This window comes from Asterias amurensis, chromosome 3 (assembly GCF_032118995.1).
Source record: "Asterias amurensis chromosome 3, ASM3211899v1".
NCBI classification, from domain to species: domain Eukaryota; kingdom Metazoa; phylum Echinodermata; class Asteroidea; order Forcipulatida; family Asteriidae; genus Asterias; species Asterias amurensis.
In genome coordinates this window covers 23,144,338-23,164,162 of record NC_092650.1, presented here as the reverse complement: position 1 = coordinate 23,164,162, position 19,825 = coordinate 23,144,338, and the positions used below count along the sequence as shown (strand labels likewise).

General features: G+C 39.9%; 1 protein-coding gene across 1 annotated transcript; it reads left to right on the top strand.

Moving 5' to 3' along the window:
• Positions 1–561: 561 nt before the first annotated feature.
• On the top strand, positions 562–19,743 carry LOC139934845 (uncharacterized). The gene is made up of 3 exons (XM_071929252.1): positions 562–951; positions 15,812–16,766; positions 17,276–19,743. Exons 1-3 carry the CDS (start codon positions 597–599, stop codon positions 17,544–17,546), a joined length of 1,581 nt encoding a protein of 526 aa, XP_071785353.1. The 5' UTR covers positions 562–596; the 3' UTR covers positions 17,547–19,743.
• The last annotated feature ends 82 nt before the right edge of the window (positions 19,744–19,825 follow it).

Genomic DNA, 19,825 nt, shown 5'->3' with positions numbered 1-19,825 from the left:
TCCTTGAAAAAGACAAAGAGCTCTTAACCGAAAAGCCACACACCAGACATTAAAGTGTTTGTTTTGCCTATCAATTAAGCAATGACAACCCAAAAATGAGACTGAAACTCAAGCCTGGTTTTCGATCTGCCGAGAGGCTGTGTTCATAACACAGTCTGGCAATACAAACCCTTCAATCGCATACCTCCCGTAATAATACCAGCTGATCATATAATATACCACACTTTCTATACCAGACATGTGTTCCATCCTTGCGTTATCCCAACACACCAGGTCATTAACAACTGTGATTTTTTTTCTTGAAGACGTTAGACTTGAACCCCCCCCCCCTTTTCCCCAACCCCCCGCGGTTGGAGCCTGCGCAGTCGATCCCTCACTGTATATGAAATATGATTTTTTTTTTTCCTTCTTCACTGCCCCCTTGCCATACCGTTACACTGCATTTTAGACATACCATTGGTTGATTCCACTCTGCACCGCAGGATACCGTAAACCGTACACGCCGGTTGCAGAGTGCGTAAAGCATTCGGCGTTCTGGTCCGTGCAGTGGGTGACACTTGTTGCATGCGCGCGCAGTGGCCCTTTCTCGCCTGTTGATGGTGATCACTGGTTTTCTACCAGAGGAGGGGACAATAAGTAAAGTGGGAGAGAGAGAGAGAGAAGATAAGGCAGATGCAAGACCAGAGAAACATCACTTTATCTTGAGACACCGTGGGAGCAGAGTGTGGAAACCAGTTATCAAAATACAACAACACCATTACAAACCATTGTCTTCCTCAACCACCGCTGTGTTATTAAAGAAACAACTCCTCATCAAAGGTTTCTTTCGGATTTGGTTCTGTTCTCATCCAACAACTTCGACAATGCCTCGCTCCTTCCTCGTCAGACGTTTTGTCCGTCCTCCAGTGCAATCTCAAACGAAATGGGACTGTTTCTCTCCCGATGGTGAAGGTAAGCTACAACAACAAAACTTGGGCCACAATCGGTCAATACTTTTCTCAAAGAGTCGTATTTTTAGGGGTTCCAGTTTGGTGCCGAAATCTAGCCCCGTTGCGTTGTGACCCCGAGTGGCCCGGGGCGTTTGGTCATTAGGCCCATGCCTCTGTGCGTTAAAAGTTTATTTAGTTTCGGGGTCTTGGTGGTAGCTCGTTTCGAGGAGTCAAGTTCAAGACAACAAAGACAAGACGTTGTTTGTTTTGGATCGTTCTTAAAAGTTGTTTTACACGACCATGAGACTTGTTTGAAAAGCCATGTAATGATGGCCTGAACCATGTATTTTGTGACGCAACATTGTCACGTTACAGCCAAGGGAAAATTGAAAGGTTTTCGATGTTATTGATAGTTATATATTTATTTGATTTGATGCAGGGAAAAAAATTGAGATCTTGGTTTACAAGATTAATCGTACTTCATACGGTTTCACGGAGTTCATTGCTGAGAGTGTGATTGTATTATACTTTTTATACTTTTGTTATCTTCTTAGACTATAGGCCTATGTAAGCTTAAAGGCAGTGGGCACTATTTGGTAATTGTCACAGACTAGCCTTTACAGTTGGTGTATCTCAACATATGCATAAAACAACAAACCTGTGAAAATTTGAGCTCAATCGGTCATCGAACTTGCGAGATAATAATGAAAGAAAAAAAGAAGTTGTGTGCGTTTAGATGGTTGATTTCGAGACCTCAAGTTCTAAATCTGAATCTCGAAATCAAATTCGTGGAAAACTATGGCACTTCAGAGGGTGCCGTTTCTCACAATGTTTTGTACCATCAACCTCTCCCCATTATTCGTCACAAAGAAAAGTTTTATGCCAATAATTATTTTGAGTAATTACCAATAGTGTCCACTGCCTTCAAGAATCAACGCAAGCTGTTTGTGGATATTAGCCCTATGGAATTATTGCGCAAAATAATTACCCCTGCTTTTGAGTAGGCCGTAAGCCAGATAACCCCATCGTTACCGGGTGTTCACTCTTCCCTTGAAATATAAGTAACGGTGGGGTTAAAGCTCCCATTAATTTCTTGTGTAACGTGAAAAGTGGTTTTACCATTAAATGTTTTCACGAGGGAAACAATTCACAAAACAAAACACAAACCTAGTGTCCCCTCCAAAAAATGAGCTGCCCAGATCTTATCTCGATGAAATGGTCCTTAGTGTCCAATTATATCTTTAAATCGAAATCCGAGGAGTCTCACGGTGGTTTTGTCTCCGTGAAATCCACACCACCCAGTGGTCCCATTCCCGCCGGCTTGCCGCGCCGTTCCCAGGCATCGATAGTCCCCATCTATTTCCAGAGTTTCTCGTTAACGATGTTCGTTAGGCCGGCAAGCGAGAGGTGGTATTCTCTTTATAATCAGTGGTTTTTATAAAACTGAGATATTCTGGATTTCCTTGTTGGCACCTTTGGTATGGAGTCCAATTTCAGGGAAATGATGAATTGATAATAGCATGCCCGAAAAGGTGGACAGTAAAATATGTTCTTAAATTGGTATTTATAATAATCAAAGTTTACTATTCAGAACATTGTGTAATTTTTGTCTTCTTTTTAAATTGTGTATTCTTTGTATATTTTCCTGTAACTTCGACCCTTGCCTTGCTCGCCATGGAGACATTTAAAGAATATGTATGTGCACTGTATACAATACATACATACATACTGTAGTTATTCATCTGTTCCAAATGTAAACAATACTTTCCATTTGTCTTAGTTCGTTTATTCCTAAAGAGCAAGAGTGGTTATAACATACTATCCAGAATGTTTTAATTTTTGACACACAAAGAAGTCAATGATTAAGAGAACGATTTAATGTTTTATGTCAACTTGAAAATGAACCCAGTTCACCCGCTATCTGCTTACAATAACGATAGTTCTCAACCTTGTTGGGGCCAAGACACCTCTCGCTGAGCTTGAAGTCATGTCACGCTAGGTGTCTGGCACAGACCAAACAAAGGAGACCAGAAAAACCACCACGGCATTTTCAGAATCCAAAAGTGGGTAATAGCACTTCTCAAGTCGCAATTTCTTTGAATTTCTGGTGATTTGGTCCTTATTTCGTCACAGTGGCAATCACGGCGGGTTAGAATGAGAATTAAGACGAATTTCAGAACAGTTTGAAATCGAATTTGAACTTATTTGGCAGGCATTATTTTTAGTCTGTTTTAAGCTAATGATTTTGGAAATTGTTTGAGCGAAGGTGGTTGCGCGCCGCCCAGTGTGCGTGATGGTATGCGACTCAAAGAGTGTTCAGTAATTGCATTATAGTACCGGTGTAATTTGTATAAATGTTTTCTGTTTGTATTTCATAAAAATGGCAAACTCTGGTGCCACAGCGAGCATATTGTGTTCAGTGGGTGTCGACTGCACAACAACCTGGGGTCATAATTGGATAAACTGTACCCAAACTGGATGAACTTTCTGGCATTTTCATCAATTATTTTGTTACCCGTGTAAATATGCCTTTGTTCTGTTCTGACGTCTTGTGAGGGAAACTAAACTGTGCATTGGATATACGTGAGGTGTTTCCAAAGTTTCAACTTGAAAAGTTTCGTTTGTTTCTTTGAAAAGAAGCAGATCAACTTTGAAACAAGTTTTAATTTTCTGGATGAGAGTAAAACAAAAAAATGGATGGCAACAAAAAGTCGGTTTGGGTTTAATGAGCAAAACAAATGTGGCCCCCGCGAATTCGGCTCTTAGACATGTCGACATGACCAACAAGAACACTTCACACAAACGTGACACACAAACCGTTTGTAGTTCGTTTCGATATGGTTTATAGTTGGTACAGTTATTTCCAATATTATTTAAGATTTAGCAGATTAAGAGGAAACTGGGTTTTTTTATGGCTTTTTTTGTTTGTTTTGTTTGTCTGTTGTTGGTTTTTGCTCTGTTTTTAGGTTTGGTTTCTCAGCGTTCTTTTCATTGTCAGCAGTGATGCCTGTTTTTTATGCTGGCAGTTTGCGCACGTAAACGGGGCAAACGATGTGTTTGTTCATGGACTTCAACAAAACTCAAAATTGTAAAGATTCGTTTTGTTTCTGTTTTTCTCCCCCAAAGCTGTGAACACTAAAACCCAAGAGTTGGTTTGTGAGATAACAAAGATTGCGTTTCGCAAAAGGGTGTAACTTAATTCGTGTTTTAAAAAAAAACCATAAATGCTGCTTTAATGGTTAAGCTAACATGAGATTTATGTGAATTGAAAAGCGACCCAAGAACATAACGTGAAAGGGGCATCCATTTCAACAATATTCTGCACGAAAGTACCTATATAACGCAGTTTTCAACTCCACAACCTAACCAATTATTCTTGCTTCCCAAACTAGTAAAAAAAAGGGGGGGTTTGTTTTATAACAAACGGACAACTAAACACACTAGTTGGGGCCTATTACATCAATTAAAAGAGGAATGTAACATGTTTGAACTACTAACCACGGTTACAAAAAGTGTGAATAAAGTCTTAAAAACTCACGTTAAGTCCTAACATGGCGTTAGACTTCTTCCAAAAATCGTGTTTTGTCTAAACCTTATTAAGAATAGAAATGCTTTTAAAGGCAGTGGACACTATTGGTAATTACTCAAATTATTTATTGGCATACAACCTTACTTGGTAACGAGTAATGGGGACAGGTTGATGGTATAAAACATTGTGAGAAACGGCTCCCTCTGAATCGGAGTAGTTTTCGAGAAAGAAGTAATTTTCCACGAATTTGATTTCGAGACCTCAGATTTAGAATTTGAGGTCTCGAAATCAAGCATCTGCAAGCACGCAACTTCGTGTGACGAGGATGTTTTTTTTGTTCATTAATCTCTCGCAATTTATGACCAATTGAGCTCAAATTTTCACAGGTTTGTTATATTATGCATATGTTGAAATACAGCAAGTGAGAAGACTGGTCTTTGACAAGTACCATTAGTATCCAGAGCCTTTAATAATAACTAAGAAAAGAAAAAAAATTACATACATGGTTTGTACTACCGACGACTACTTTTTGTCTGACGACAAACTTATGGAGCTACTTAAAACAGAAAAGAAAACAAATCCCCTAATGTTTGATCTCAAAATATTGTTTTGCCAAGCACCAAGTTTGAAATTCCATCCATCTCAAAGTTCAGTCGACTCTGTACATATAGCTCACACAATTATCAAGTTCCCTGGTCACGGCATATTATACTAAATCGCCTGTAAGATCCACACACTATACAACGATGCACTACGACAACCATAAGACACTGTACGGAGTATAAGTTGCAGGGTGGCAGTTCCATCACCATATTTGGGCATGGAGTCGCGTGCCAGCGGTTCTGGTGTCGCGCGCCAGGCCTACCGAATGAAAACAGCCCCTGCTTCCAAAGTTATGCGGCTCGTGTCGTCAATTAACCTCTAACCAAGACCGCAAGATCACCCCCTCTTTTTTTTTCTCTTGCTGGCCCCCATGGGGAATCACTCAACTTAACTCGGGAGAATGCTCTTTTAAGAAACCCTGAAGACAATCAACTGTCCTTTATCCTTAGTTTTTATATTCGAAGCTTGCCCTTTATAACTACAGGGTTATTCACATCTGTACTTTGGTATAATAACTTTCAAGGTTTTGTGGTTCGTGTACTGGTATCCTCACTTTCGATTGTGACTGTACGTTTATCCATAGAGTTCTATGGTTGAGCATATTATGCTGGGTGGTTTGAATGTTTCTCTACAAAGTTCAACGGCTGGTCAAAAAAAAATACATGAATTTAAGTAGACATGAAGCAGGGGTTGCTTTAAATCACTGCGCCTAATTAACGCAACAGTAGATTCTGATATCAATTTAGCGACATGAAACACTCGTAGGTTGGCTGGCTTAAAAACACGACACCCACCGTTACAATGATGATGTTAAATTACCATTCCATGAAACTTAACCACAATATTCATTCCAACTTGAGAACTCAGAGGTGAAATAGTTCTCGAAACAATCAAAGACAATGATTGATAATCATCACCGTATGGAAGGACATCTAACCCCGAAGTGAGTGATTAATACAACAATTATTCATAACATGGTACGTGGTTCTGCTCTAATACTTTTTTTTAACTTTAAAAGTTGCCTGTGCTAGCCAACTTCTGAAAGAATGGCCCGTGAAAACCGAACTGATGGTTTTGACTCTGTAAATATGTCAACTCAAACATTTTCTTTTTCGAGGAATGTAACCAGTGCATGGATGTTACTCAAAACAGAGCCTGGAAGAGTAAATAGTCTGGTTTCATTTTATACAACGACTGCTGGCATACATTACTGTTATTGGATACAAGGTACATGACCAAGATGTTGGCAACATGATATTGGTCTATTATACGCCTCCGTAATAGTTTATAATGAATTTGCTCTTTCGATATTACACCATGTCTTTAAATCCTTGAACGTAAGTTCTCCTTTCGTTTTGCTGCCATGGCACAAGATGGTTGAGCGTATTAGAGAACCCCGTTGAGTCTCCCATTCTTCTTATTGTGTGTCTTATCTTCTCCCCCTGGAGCCAGGCACGATGAGCAAGGAGGAAGGCATCCCACTCGTGACGTTGAGTCACGAGTGAATATTGTTGCCTCATCTCTAAAGTCAAAAACCTGTAACTCTGGCGCTGATCCAGCAGAAACAAATGTCACCGTTACGGCAGGGCTCGAATTTGGAAACAATATTCACAATACTGAAGGGCGTGTATAGCTCAAAATTTGTACTGGACCAGAATTTATTACAGAATCGAAATAAGTTATGCAAACACCAATCTCACCTCATTTGTCATATGTGTAAGTGTAATTCGATACTCAACCAACAATATTGACAAATATTTATCAGAGTCATTGTCAACAATTGTTTTCACGAAGATATTACACAAAGTGGTAGCCTAGATATTAATCACTTGAAAAACACAAAACCATCGGGCTTGGCCGGTCATGAGTTAACTGGCCCCAAGCTGAAATCACTGGCTGTAAGTTTCAAGCCCTGCCGGTCGTGGTAGATGGTTTTGATGGTATCAGCGCCTTATATAGAGTCCGAATTTTGATTTCACAAAAATTACAGGAACACTTTTAGTATCTTGAAAAAGAAAAATTGTTTGCCGTAGATTTCAAATAGATAAAAAGCTTTAAGTTAGACTTGTTACATTTGATTGATCGTTAGAAACCACCACTTCAAAGTGTCTCTCTCGCCATTTGAACTTTATCTGACATTTCGAAGAAGTGCATTACAAGTCTAATCTCTAACACCATAAAAAAACGATGGGCCAAACCGGCCTACTGGTAATTCTCGTTGGTGAAATACTAAAGGCCTATTCGACGGTCCGTGGCTACTATAAGGTTATCCTATTCGAGTTTTCGAGTTACTTATCAAGTTTTATCATTATTTTCCTGATATAAACGCCACGTTATCAAGGAATATTTTATGAGTTTGTTTTTTTTATTTCTGGTGTCCCTTCGGGGCCAACAATATAACCCCCCCCCCCCCACGCGAGTAAGTTGCAAATGGTCGATTTGATGAACCTGTTTCGTCTTGCAAACTCGTGGTAGGCCAAGATTGGAGTGCCATTTTGAAAACAACGCCTGTATAATTACATTAACAAAAGGTCTGTGTTTTCAAGCAGTCGGCTTGGTATCTTTTCCCACCTTAAACACATTTAGGACCCCATTTCAAATCACGCTATAGGGGCACTGTGTATTGAGTTTTCAGTCCCATCCTGACTGCTTGGGTTTCACCTTGGGTTTTTCCTCCCACATTTAAAACTTAATCTCCCATGTCGTCTCTCCATTTGGGGTTCTCTGCTATATTTCGCTTTTCTTAGAGTCCATGGCTTCCCAACCAGAATTAACGAATGAAATGAAATTTCAAAATTACTGGATTGTACAACTCTTCAATCAATTATACACAAATGCCGTGCAATATTTATATGGATACTCGGAAATAAGAGAAATGGAATGTGCTCTTCTGAAAAGCCTGATAAAAGTCCCATATACTCACTCGTGCACTCTCTGACCATGGAAGTCAGTGTTGATGAAGCACTCTGTGACGCAGTTTAAAATACAGGGCCGGCCCTCTCAGTGCAAACTGATGTGATGACGCAATCACCTGCTCTTTCTTTCTCTATCGGCCACTGATGTGATGGTAGAGTCATAGAGGATGTTTCCATGGTAACAATCGTTGACGTAGTTCTTTTAAAACCTGTCGGGGGAAAGTTGAGATTAAGAACTTGTCAAAACAATTCTTGGCAACGACAAGGCAGTGGTATTTGTGTGGTGGTGATGGTGGTGGATGGATGTCATTGATATTGTTCACCAGTTGAGGTTTGCCATGGTTGTTTTGGATCATCATTAGAGTACTTGCTTTGCTCTTTAGAGAAAATTCCAAGGAAATGATACACAAAGAGTTTGGTAGAAATTGGCAGAGTATATATGCTTTTAAAGACACTGGACACTATTGGTAATTGTCAAAGACTAGCCTTCACAGTTCACAGTTGGTGTTTCTCAATATACGCATAAAATAACAAACCTGTGAAAATTTGATCTCAATGGGTCGTCGAAGTTGCGAGATAATAGTGAAAGAAAAAAACACCCTTGTCACATGAAGTTGTGTGCTTTCAGATGCTTGATTTCGGGACCTCAAATTCTAAATCGGAGGTCTCGAAATCAAATTCGTGGAAAATCACTTCTTTCTCAGAGGGAGCCCTTTTCTCAGAATGTTTTGATACTACCAACCTCTTCCCATTACTCGTTACCAAGTAAGGTTTTATGCTTATAACTATTTTGAGTATTACCAATAGTGTCCACCGCAATGAAAACTTACTCTAGTTGTTTTGGCTTATTAAGCCTTTACACAAATTTGAGTAACTTATTTGAGAATTTGGGCGAGGGGGCTCAGTTCTCTCTTCATGATTTTGATTATTCTCGAAAAAGAGTAATTTTTCTTTCTGCTGAAGCAGCTCTATGAAATTGGGCCGTTCGGGTCGTAGAATTAACATAGCTATATCTTTGAATTTTGTAAATGAACAGCAATTTTTTCGGCTTAAGCAGCTCTATGAAACAGGGCCCTGGGGATGTGTGTTTTAGAATTGAACAATGCTCATCTTTGAATTGGACACCGTTACTGTATCGCAATGCCTTTACTCCAACTAACGGTCCCAAATCAATCTCTTGCGTACACAGCGATCTTGAACGCTGACGGTCGGTCGGGGTCGCGTGTGGTTTTTAGGGAGGACATTTATCAGCAGATGTATCAGTGGCACGTGTTCGTATATCGTCTTACACCAGCAGTCAGCTTGTCTTCGAGTTGAAGACAGACGAATCAGTGTTTTTTTCCTTCCGAAGAGGATGAAAACGAGCCGAGAAAAGACTAGTGGGAGCGGGCTGGTTGATGACGAACACAAGCCACGATGAACGTAATGTCAGTCAGTGGAGTGTATTATAACGCAGTCGGTTATGACAGGGGTGTACTTTTACATACGTTGGCAATGACTGATGGATGACAATTGCAATGGTATTTGTACAGTATAGGGCCATTTTACCGCAGTGCTGGTATACGGCGTGAAACATACGAAGCTTGTATGAATTTAACTTAAGTTTCTTAAGGTCTTCAGTCGTAGAATGATTTTATTATTTCTTAACTTTCATAACAACGAAAATGAGGGGGGGAAATTGCAATTAGCGGTTTTAAGGCCTTTTAAGAGGTCTGTAACACATATTGTTGTAAAACAAATGCCAAGTAAAAATTGGCGTTAAAAGTATTTCATCATAATTGTAAGGGTTTTGTTGATATTCCATGATGGAGAGGTATCGATGTTTTTTTTAAAGTTGTGGGATTCTCATATGTTACATTTATGTGTAGATTTGATTATTGAGAACTTATCTACATGATTTTTCTCTGCCCTTTTGACACACTAAGCTTTACATAAATGCCACAGTATTCATGTATCTCAAGCTGATCTTATACACTTCCCGGAGCCAAACCATATACCGATCTTATCGCATAAAAAAAATTATGAAATGTTTAGTGCCACACGAAGCCACAAATCTCAACTGGCAGGTGGGGGAGCGATGGAAACTAGCAGCCTAGCATTCCTCAGTTAAGTTTGACTAGAAAGAGAGACATCTATAGCGATGCGCATTAGTCCGAAGTCGACCATATTTGGCCATGTCTCAGTGACAGCACGAGACGGAGAGAGCAGCGGCACGAGCCGCGTCTGTCTGCCAGGCTCTGGACTCGCCTCATGCCCAGTGGATTATCAATCAACGAGGAAAACGAAACAAGTGTCCTCATTCTCTCCTTTAAGAAGCATCAATCTTGTTTGTTTTTGTTTGGGGAAGTGGTGGGGGCGATGGTTTGTGGTTTATCCAAATATCTGTTTCGTCAAAGTCACATTGGCAATTTTTTATATATGTTGGGTCGCCCGGTCGTCGAGCTTAACTGAACACAAGAATAATTGCTTTAAAACATGCAGCTATTTTTTTTTCTCTCCAATATAAACTCAATATTTAGATAAAATCTCAACCATCCTTCACAGTCCCGGTTCACTGGTAGTTATATATTGCAGTCTGTAGGAATTTATCGCTTGTGGACCTATTTTCAACTTAGACATTAAGATACTACTTGTTCCCCATTCTCCAGGTATTGTGGTGTTCAAAAGTCAAGAGTTGACTAGAATTATACTTCTTCCTTAAATTGAATTTGACTCACGTGATTACTTCTTCACGATCCAAGTGTATAACTATAATGCATAAAAAGGCACAAGTAATTTGAGTATGAAATGATTTTGGTATAGTAAAGCAAAGGCAATGGGGTGTCCCTTACACTGTAGGGATTAAAAGATATTGGTGTATTTTTATAGGAACCAAGGTCCCCGTTAAAGACGACCACTGGCATACAAATTGCAAGATGTTAAAGCCCCCGGCCACAACGAGGCCGAGTCAACTCTCGGCTGGGTGCACCGGAGATTATAGGAATGTGGAAAATTCGCAGTCTCAGCATTTGCTTTTGGGGTCTTTTTCTTTTTCCTTCCCCGGTATTATTTTTTTTGCATAATCTTGAGGTTTGATCGGGTACGTACGTGTTGGGGGTCTTGTGCCACGCGCTGTGTTCGCCCGTGCCAGTGATTTATAGTCACTAGGAGTTTGACACGCCGCACGCGTGCTTGATTTGCGGCCGGCCTGTTTGGACTTGGGAGTAGAAAAACTTCAGTGTGGAGTCGTTTTGGGCCAGCTGCGATCTGAGACATGCTCGTCTTTGTTTAAGATTTAAGGCGTTCTTCGCAAAACGTCTCCCTGCTACTACAACAATGCACAGTGAAAAGTCGTGTCATTCAAGTTTTATAGTGTCTTCAAATAATAACATTTTATTATCTCGAGAGTTGATGTCTTTCAGTTTGTTTAAAGAACACAAAGGATGCTCACAGTGGTCTATATACGCACAGTTATATATCATCCACCAACGTTTTGTGGGAGATAAATATAAAATTTCACTACTTGAAAAAATCGACAAAATCTACGGCATAGGCGGCAATATTGTTGTGCACAATCTAAATAGAGATCATGAATTGAATTGTCATAATTGCAGACATTTTTACCCTGAAAATATATGAGGTATAGTTAATTTTTACAATCGAATCTTTGTGATGCTCTCGTGCAAAGTTACCAAACAATTTCTTCCCTAAAGACCTATAGACATACAGATATTGTGATCGGATCTGCACACTGCACGAATTTTACGTTCGGGTTTGTGACCTAAGTTTGACACCTGCCTGAACGACTTGGAAGTTGTCAAGTGTCAACCCCGCCAAGTTACGAGTAATTTATCCGGTGGGGTTCGGTCCGGTGAGGTCATGCACTTTCAAGTTTATTTTGTCTTATTGTGGAAAGGAGTTTGCAAGTTTGTCTTTTTGGTCAAAGCGAGTGAGAAAACTGATGGAAAGTTCTTTTAAACTGTTCTTGTTGTAGCAATATCTGTTGGAAAAATGAAACACCTTTACGATGTGATCTTGTTGATGTACCATTATTGGTACTGTGGTTGATTGGTTTATTCACATTCCATTCGTGGCCACTGGCCAAATTGCTATGAATATTACAATGGTATTAGCACCATTACAAGTTAAATGGTACCTATACAAAACAACAAACTATGCAAACAATAATTACTAAGCAAGATACAAATATTGTGTTCCAGCCACCACAAATGACCACAGTAGCAAAAAATGACAAAAAGGGGGGGGGACGAATGATAACATTCCACCAAAAGCATCTTCGGTTTCGTTTCTTGGTGTGTTTTGTTTAAAGGCAGTGGACACTATTGGTAATTACTCAAAATATTTTTTAGCATAAAAACTTACTTGGTAACTAGTAATGGGGAGAGGTTGATAGTATAAAACATTGTGAGAAACTGCTCCCTCTGAAGTAATGTAGTTTTCGAGCAAGAAGTAATTTTCCACGAATTTGATTTCGAGACCTCAGATTTAGAACTTGAGGTCTCGAAACCAAGCATAGAAAGCACACAACTTCGTGTGACAAGGGTGTTTTTTTCTTTCACATTATTATCTCGCAACTTCGATGACCGATTGAACTGAAATTTTTACAGGTTTGTTATTTTATGCATATGTTGAGATACAGCAAGTGAGAAGACTGGTCTTTGACAATTACCAATAGTGTCCAGTGTCTTTAAATTCCGATTAGACCGACTTTGTATTTGCACCGTGCACAAAATACAAAGTGCTTGAAGACAGTTAACAACAAACCTCACAACTTGTCATGTGTTGGCAACCGGATCTCGCTCTAATGGCTTTCCCATACAGTCCCACAATGTTTCGTCTTTGAGCTGGACACCAGGCATACATCTCTAACGCGTAATTATTTCTTAATCACAAGCGTAACCTTGTCCTCAGAGGTGGGTCTGTAACTGCACTTTAAAGGCTGAACGTTTTACATAACGAGTTGGGAGTGTGAGCACGTTTTTAAATCTAGACATTGTTTCAAAATTCAAAACTCATTTGACTTGCCCTTGGTTTCCGGTAATGTGTTTTCCATACCGCATATCATTTAGCACGTCGGTGTCGTGTGGATAGGTAGTGTTCATGAAGCACAAATTAAAAAAGCAAAGAGATCAACGCGATCCTTATTTTCTTTGAGCGTTTTTTATATGTTTTCTTGTAGTGTGCAAACTATAACTTGTATCTATGTTCTTGCTTTTGACTTTTACCTTTTTACCTAGTTTGGTTTGTTGTAAATAATACAGCTCATTGGGGCCGTATGCTGCCATGTGCTTGTTGTTATACATAATAAAAAACTGGCCTCGTCCAAACTTTATATGACCCAAGTTCAAGTTAATACCAAAGTATTACAACAGATATTTATGTCTGGTGTATTAAGTGGAATGCCAGTGCACGGTCATAGTCCAAAAGAAGTCTGATCTGTACTTAACATTTTTATTAAAGTTTAGTTAACCAAACGATACTTTAACCATTGTTTTACGTTGTTTGTTTAAAGGCAGTGGACAATATTGGTAATAACTCCAAAAAAATATAATCATAAAAACCTTTCTTGATTACGAGTAATGGGGAGAGGTCGACGGTATGAAACATTGTGAGAAACAGCTCCCTCTGAAGTGACGTAGTTTCCGAGAAAGAAGTAATTTTGGACGAATTTGATTTCGAGACCTCAGATTTAGAATCTGATGTCTCGAAGGGTGTTTTTTCTTTCATTCTTATCGCGCATCTTCGATGATCAAATGAGCTAAAATTTTCACAGGTTTGTTATTTTATGCATATTATTTTGAGATACACCAAGTGAGAAGACTTGTCTATAACAATTACCAATAATGTCCAGTGTCTTTAAACCACAATGGGTCTACATCTTAGATTATGTAGAATAATAACATTCAAAGAATACAGAAACATAGAAAAGTCAATTACACATCATCGGTCCACTTATGGTCTACCAGTTTTCATGAAGGACACTTCCGATTTGACTCACCGTCCGAACAGACCTGGAACATCACTTACACACCACAAGCCAAAAAACAGCTCTGGCTTTGACATGAAAAAAAATTGAATAACTTCCGGAAACTGTAAAAGGACTACTGTTTTGCTTTATCCTCAGTTTATCTTCTGTTTGTTGAGTTCGGTACAATAAGGTTGGGTTGACCGCCATGTTGCTAAATGGATTGACCAGTCTATTCTGTCTGGCAGCCGCCTCTGGGGCTAATTGTTATGAAGCAATCATAGAACTTAAGGGCGTGAACTTTTGTGGCGGCACGTAGGGTGCTGCTTCTTGCGCAATGTTTGTAAAACTTAATGAGCCCCTCGAATTTTAGTTACACACATCAAACTGTTTAAATTTTTGCTCTCCTGTTTTGTTTGTGTTTAATAATACAAAAGAGAAGTCTTACAGCTTATCATAAAAGAATAACCGATCAAAGTTTTGTCCCAAATTAAATAATGTCCACTACCATTATTTACAGTGCTATCCGAGTCCTTCATAATATTGGTTAAGTTCGGTTCGGTTCAGCTTTTCTAATCATCGCTGAAAATATACTGGTCACTTAAAGCCATTGGACACTTTCGGTAAACAGTATGTCCAAAAGGCCCACACTTCGTGTATCACAACTTAAAAAATAACAAACATGTTAGGCTCAAATTTAGGCTCAATCGGTCATCGGAGTCGGGGGAAAATAACGGGAAAACCCACCCTTGTTTCCGCACGTTTCGCCGTATCAGGGCATGTGTTTACTATAATCCGTAATTCTCGTTGTCGAGAATTGATTATTGTTTTAATGTTTTCTCATAAAGTAAAGCATTTCATAGAAAAATATTTAAAGAAAAGTCTTTTACCATTACCTTCTGTAAACCCTGTAAGTTATTTGTAAATTTTGTGAACTTGTATTTTTTCTTTCTGTTCCGAAAGTGTATAATGGCTTTAAAACGGTATTATAAGATAACACTCTTGATTTATCAACACATTTGGATGACCAGACAACAAACAAATCGCCAAAAAACAAAGACCCAAATAAACTAGAACTGATTTTTGTATACTTGGCACAATTTCAGATTTTTTAATATCTAGCAAAACGCAATCCACGAGAGCTTTATAATAAAAATTAATCATAACAAGCAAAACATTATTCCAGAATTACTATTGTGTTCAAGATCTTTTGACCAAAGTGTACATTTTGAGGACTCCCAGATTTGGGATTCCTTGTTGTCCAAACACACACCTGTGGTGGGCTTTAACCCACCGATGTCTTTATTGGGATGGACAGGTGGGCTAGCGTTGCTCGTAGCCCGCCTACTAACTTGGGGTCAAGCGTGGCTTCCCCAAATGTAATGAGGTTGAATGTGGCACGCGAATAAATCCTTATTTGGAAGCCACCCACGTGCCGACCGGGTCAACCAAGGCATAGTGTACCCCCAAGGATAGGCGGACCTCCATGACAAACTATTCCTAAACTCGAAACAAGTTGTTAATTTTTATATAAGATATTTTCTTGGTAAGCGCAGGATGCTTTTCCCATTTCAAATGTTCAACGGCATGCATATAGAATTTGGTTGCATGGTTTAAGAATGTGTTTTTTTGTAACACTATGGGTATTTGGGTGTTTGGTTTTGTTTCTAGCGCCGTAAGCCTTTTGAGGTATGGTAGACGTAGTAGGAGTGTATTGGCTAAATTTCATTTTTTTACGCTCTCAGCTTCTCATGATGTCTCAAACTAGATACTGCAATTATCTGATTTATTTTATCTTCAAAAAGACTGGGAACAAACAAGTTTTACGAAGTTGCTGATGATATTTTGATTTGTTTTCTTCTTTCTTCAGATTACCGATCTGAGAGTCCAAGCTGTCTTCGGATCCCAACTACACCAACCAAGGGGCATACCGTCAGTGCCGCTCTGCCCCCGCTCTCCCGTGTCATCAAACCCCTTCACTTCCACACAACCACCAACCCATACGAGCCCAACAAGAAGAATGGCTTTCAGCAGGCGAACAACAAGAAGAAGCCGAAGGGGAGAAAGTCACGAGCCAACAGGAGTAGCTCAATGGATGGGATGACCGGTGAGGGCGCAATGACTGTTTGTCAACAGGCATCGCCCGTCAGCAAACCGTACATCAGCCGGTCCGGTCGGCCCGTGGGTCGCCGGCCCTCTACGACGGACAAAGACGATGCGTACAAACAGTTCGTCATCAAACGCAATGACATCATCGTACGCGACGACTTGAAGGCAAAATTCACCACTGTAGTGGACACCTCTCCGTCTTCCTCATCGAATTTCACCAGCAGCAACCCTCCTCACCTCTTTATCGAAACCTCGGCTCTTAATCTTTCCATGAATGGCGGTCATTCCCGACAGCCGAGTGCATTAAACTATGGGGGTCTGGTGGCTGCTACGGCCACCGCGACCTGTGTCGAACCCGGACAAACATCCCCAACGGCAGCCGATGAGGCAACCCAGCCGGACTTCGGCCGAGTCTCGCCGCCCGACAACCGGCCGCAGATGACGGTGCTGCGGAACGTTTTCATGACGTCTACCCCGGACACTAAATCAGACCTGCTTGATGATGAGGATGACAACAACCTGCGGCCTGAATCGCCACAGGAGTGCTCCAGCAACGGCAGTCACGTCTGTCCCGAGTGTGGGAAGGGTTACAGCACATCCAGCAACCTGGCCAGACACCGACAGACACATCGTAGTGTGAACGACCAAAAGGCGAGAAAGTGCCCCCACTGTGACAAGGTGTACGTCTCCATGCCAGCACTCAGCATGCATATCAGGTTGGTTGAGTACTGAGAGCTCTCGGTTATGTTTCGACAGAAACTTAATTGAAAATTGAGTAAGGTGAAAAGAATCAGACTACTCGAAAATCGACATTGTGACACCTTACGTGATCAAAAACACAGTACGTCATCTTGACCTAATAATCTGACTTGTTGAAGGGAAAAATTGTATTGTATGGACACACAGTAAAGTCATGATCAGACTTCACACTAGCCCACCTTTGTGTTGGGCTGTTATGGTTCTCTTTAACATCGCTCTTATTATAGTCGTCATAACTATAAATAAGATCGATGTTTAATAAGAGAGCCATAACTGCCCACTAAAGGTGGGCTATTAACTGCACACAAACTGAACACCGTTTTGGATTGGGATGTGGCTAAACTGATGGTGGAATATGTACGGACGGACGGGTTGTGGTGGTGGTCAACTGCATTGTGTATGAAGTTACGCGGTAATATTTGTGTGTTTTTACAATATTGTTTCCTCTTCTCTTCTCTCTATCCAGAACGCACAAGCTTGGCTGCAAATGCAACCTCTGTGGAAAGTGCTTCAGCCGACCGTGGCTTCTGCAGGGCCACATCCGCACCCACACTGGCGAGAAGCCCTTCTCCTGCCCGCAGTGCGGCAAGGCCTTCGCAGACAAGTCCAACTTGAGGGCGCACATCCAGACCCACTCCAACGTGAAACCCTACGTCTGCCAGAAATGCAATAAAGCTTTTGCCCTCAAGAGTTACCTGTACAAACACGTGGAGGCAGCATGCATAAGAGACGTTTGAAATTTCTCAATAGGCATTAATGATACCACCATCTTGTCCCCTGTATCCAGTAACAGTACTAGTATTCAGCGTGAACATGAACCAGACTAAATCTCCTCCCAGCCTCGGTTTGGTTACATCAATTTGAATGGGAGAAAATCAAGATGTCCGCACGGTGATAAAAATCCATAATATAGAGATTGATCACACTGAGACAAATATAATGTCGTATAATAACCCTGTGTGTAAAACGCACTGATTGTGCAAACATCAATAATACACCCGAAGTGCCAGACTACTTTGCTTTGGCTACTTGAATTTCTCTATGGTGAAACTTTCCTGCTTTTTATACCAATGGGTGTGGTCTTTTCTTACCAATGGGTGTGGTCTTTTCTTGATTAAAGGGACAGTACTAGCCCAACTTCTTCCTTGTATTCAATCGTCCACTCTTTACATTGTGCTGTTTTAAAGCACGGTGGGAACAAAATGTTTTCAAAACAATTCTAAAAACGACAATGTAGATTGTCCCCTTGTTGAATTCATGAAATATGATATCAGAAACGGGTCACCAGCCAAGATAATACCGTGCTACGGCGGTCAATAATCCTTGGTCACCAGCCAAGTTTGTTTACGGCGGTAACTGGTTCCCAAACTCCTGCCAACGTTTCAGGGTCCAATTTCATAGAGCTGCTTAGCACACAAATTTGCTTAGCATGAAAAAATTTCCTTGAATAAAACAAGATTACCAACCAAGTTTCCACGACATTTTCAGAATAAGCAAACAACAGCTGAATAACAGAAACAAGCAATATGCAATACATTACAATTTGGTTGGTAATCCTGTTTTTATCGAGGGTAGAAAATTCATGCTAAGCAAATTGTTGTGCTTAGCAGCTCTATAAAATTGGGCCCAGGTGTTCTTGGTTCCTTCTGGCAATGATTTTTTACACAAAATAGATGATGTTTTTTTTTTTTGTTTTTTTTTTACCAGCATGTATTGAGGGGGAAAAATGATGTAATATAATATTTGTAAATATTATTGTATTTATTTAATTAAATAATGTGTTGATATGATTTTGTTTGCAAATTATTTGTTTTGCAATAATGGTCTAGTTTCTTTAATTTTATTCCCCCATCTCCCCGATGGTGAGGCAACTCTATATCATAAATTGACAATTTCTGTCCCCCCGTATTTTGGGAAATGAAAATGGGCAGGAGGACGATGTTTCAAAAGAGGGCGCTATCACAAGATGTTTGTACACAGTTCGCCATTATGGGGGACAGTCTCCTGCAACACACTGGCTTCCAGGCGAACAGAACCCACTCCTGTGTTTTTCATTGGCAATTGGTGGCATTAATTGGTTTCGTGACATTTGCCATACAACAATTGTTTGCTATCCTCCCGAGTATTACTGTACTGAAATAGGGGAGGGTTTAAAAACGTTTTTTTTCTACTATTCTATATGGCCAAGTGTTTTGACTGTTGATTCTCCTAAGAAAAAAAGTGGGGGTGTTTGGTATATGTAATTGAAATTGTTCTGATATAAGCAATCTCATAATACTCATCAGCTTTTAAGATATGGTGGATATAACACCATTGGTTTGGATAAATTTGTCTGAATGGTCATTCTATCCAAACAGAACAGTGCACGCACGTCCTAAAGGCAGTGGACACTATTGGTAATTAGTCAAAACAATTGTTAGCATAAAACTTTTCTTTGTAACGAGTATTGGGGAGAGGTTGATTGTGAGACCTCAGATTTAGAATTTGAGGTCTCGAAATCAAGCATCTGAAAGCACACAACTTCGTGACAAGGGTGTTTTTTCTTTCATTATTATCTCGCAACTTCGACTACCGATTAGGCTCAAATTTTCTCAGGTTTGTTATTTTATGCATATTTTGAGATCCACCAAGTGAGAAGACTGGTCTTTGACAATTACCAATAGTGTCCAGGGTCTTTAAGTGTTCAGGGTCTTTTTAAAGACTTGAAAGTGTCCGCTATACCCAACAAAGCTATTAAAGGAGAACCAATGCTCAACCTTCTTTTATAAGTATTATTTCGTGAATCCACAAGTAAAAGACACAATGCATGGGGTTGACCCACAGAATTTCTTTTGAATTGAAGTGATGTGTTTAAATTTGAATTTGACGTTTGACCAAAAGTACTGTTTTTTGTATTACTTTATACTCTTTCATGAACAGAATGATTTGGATTAAATAAAATGTGTGCATAACTGAGTAAAAACGAAGACTTTCCATCTGTTTTATTTAAGACTGAGACGTTACATTCGTGTTTATC

Coding starts and splice junctions, on each gene's coding strand:
- LOC139934845 (XM_071929252.1), top strand. CDS start 597: ATGGTGATCACTGGTTTTCTACCAGAGGAGGGGACAATAAGTAAAGTG. Junction 952..15,811: donor TTTCTCTCCCGATGGTGAAG/GTAAGCTACAAC, acceptor TTCTTTCTTCAG/ATTACCGATCTGAGAGTCCA. Junction 16,767..17,275: donor GCACTCAGCATGCATATCAG/GTTGGTTGAGTA, acceptor CTCTCTATCCAG/AACGCACAAGCTTGGCTGCA.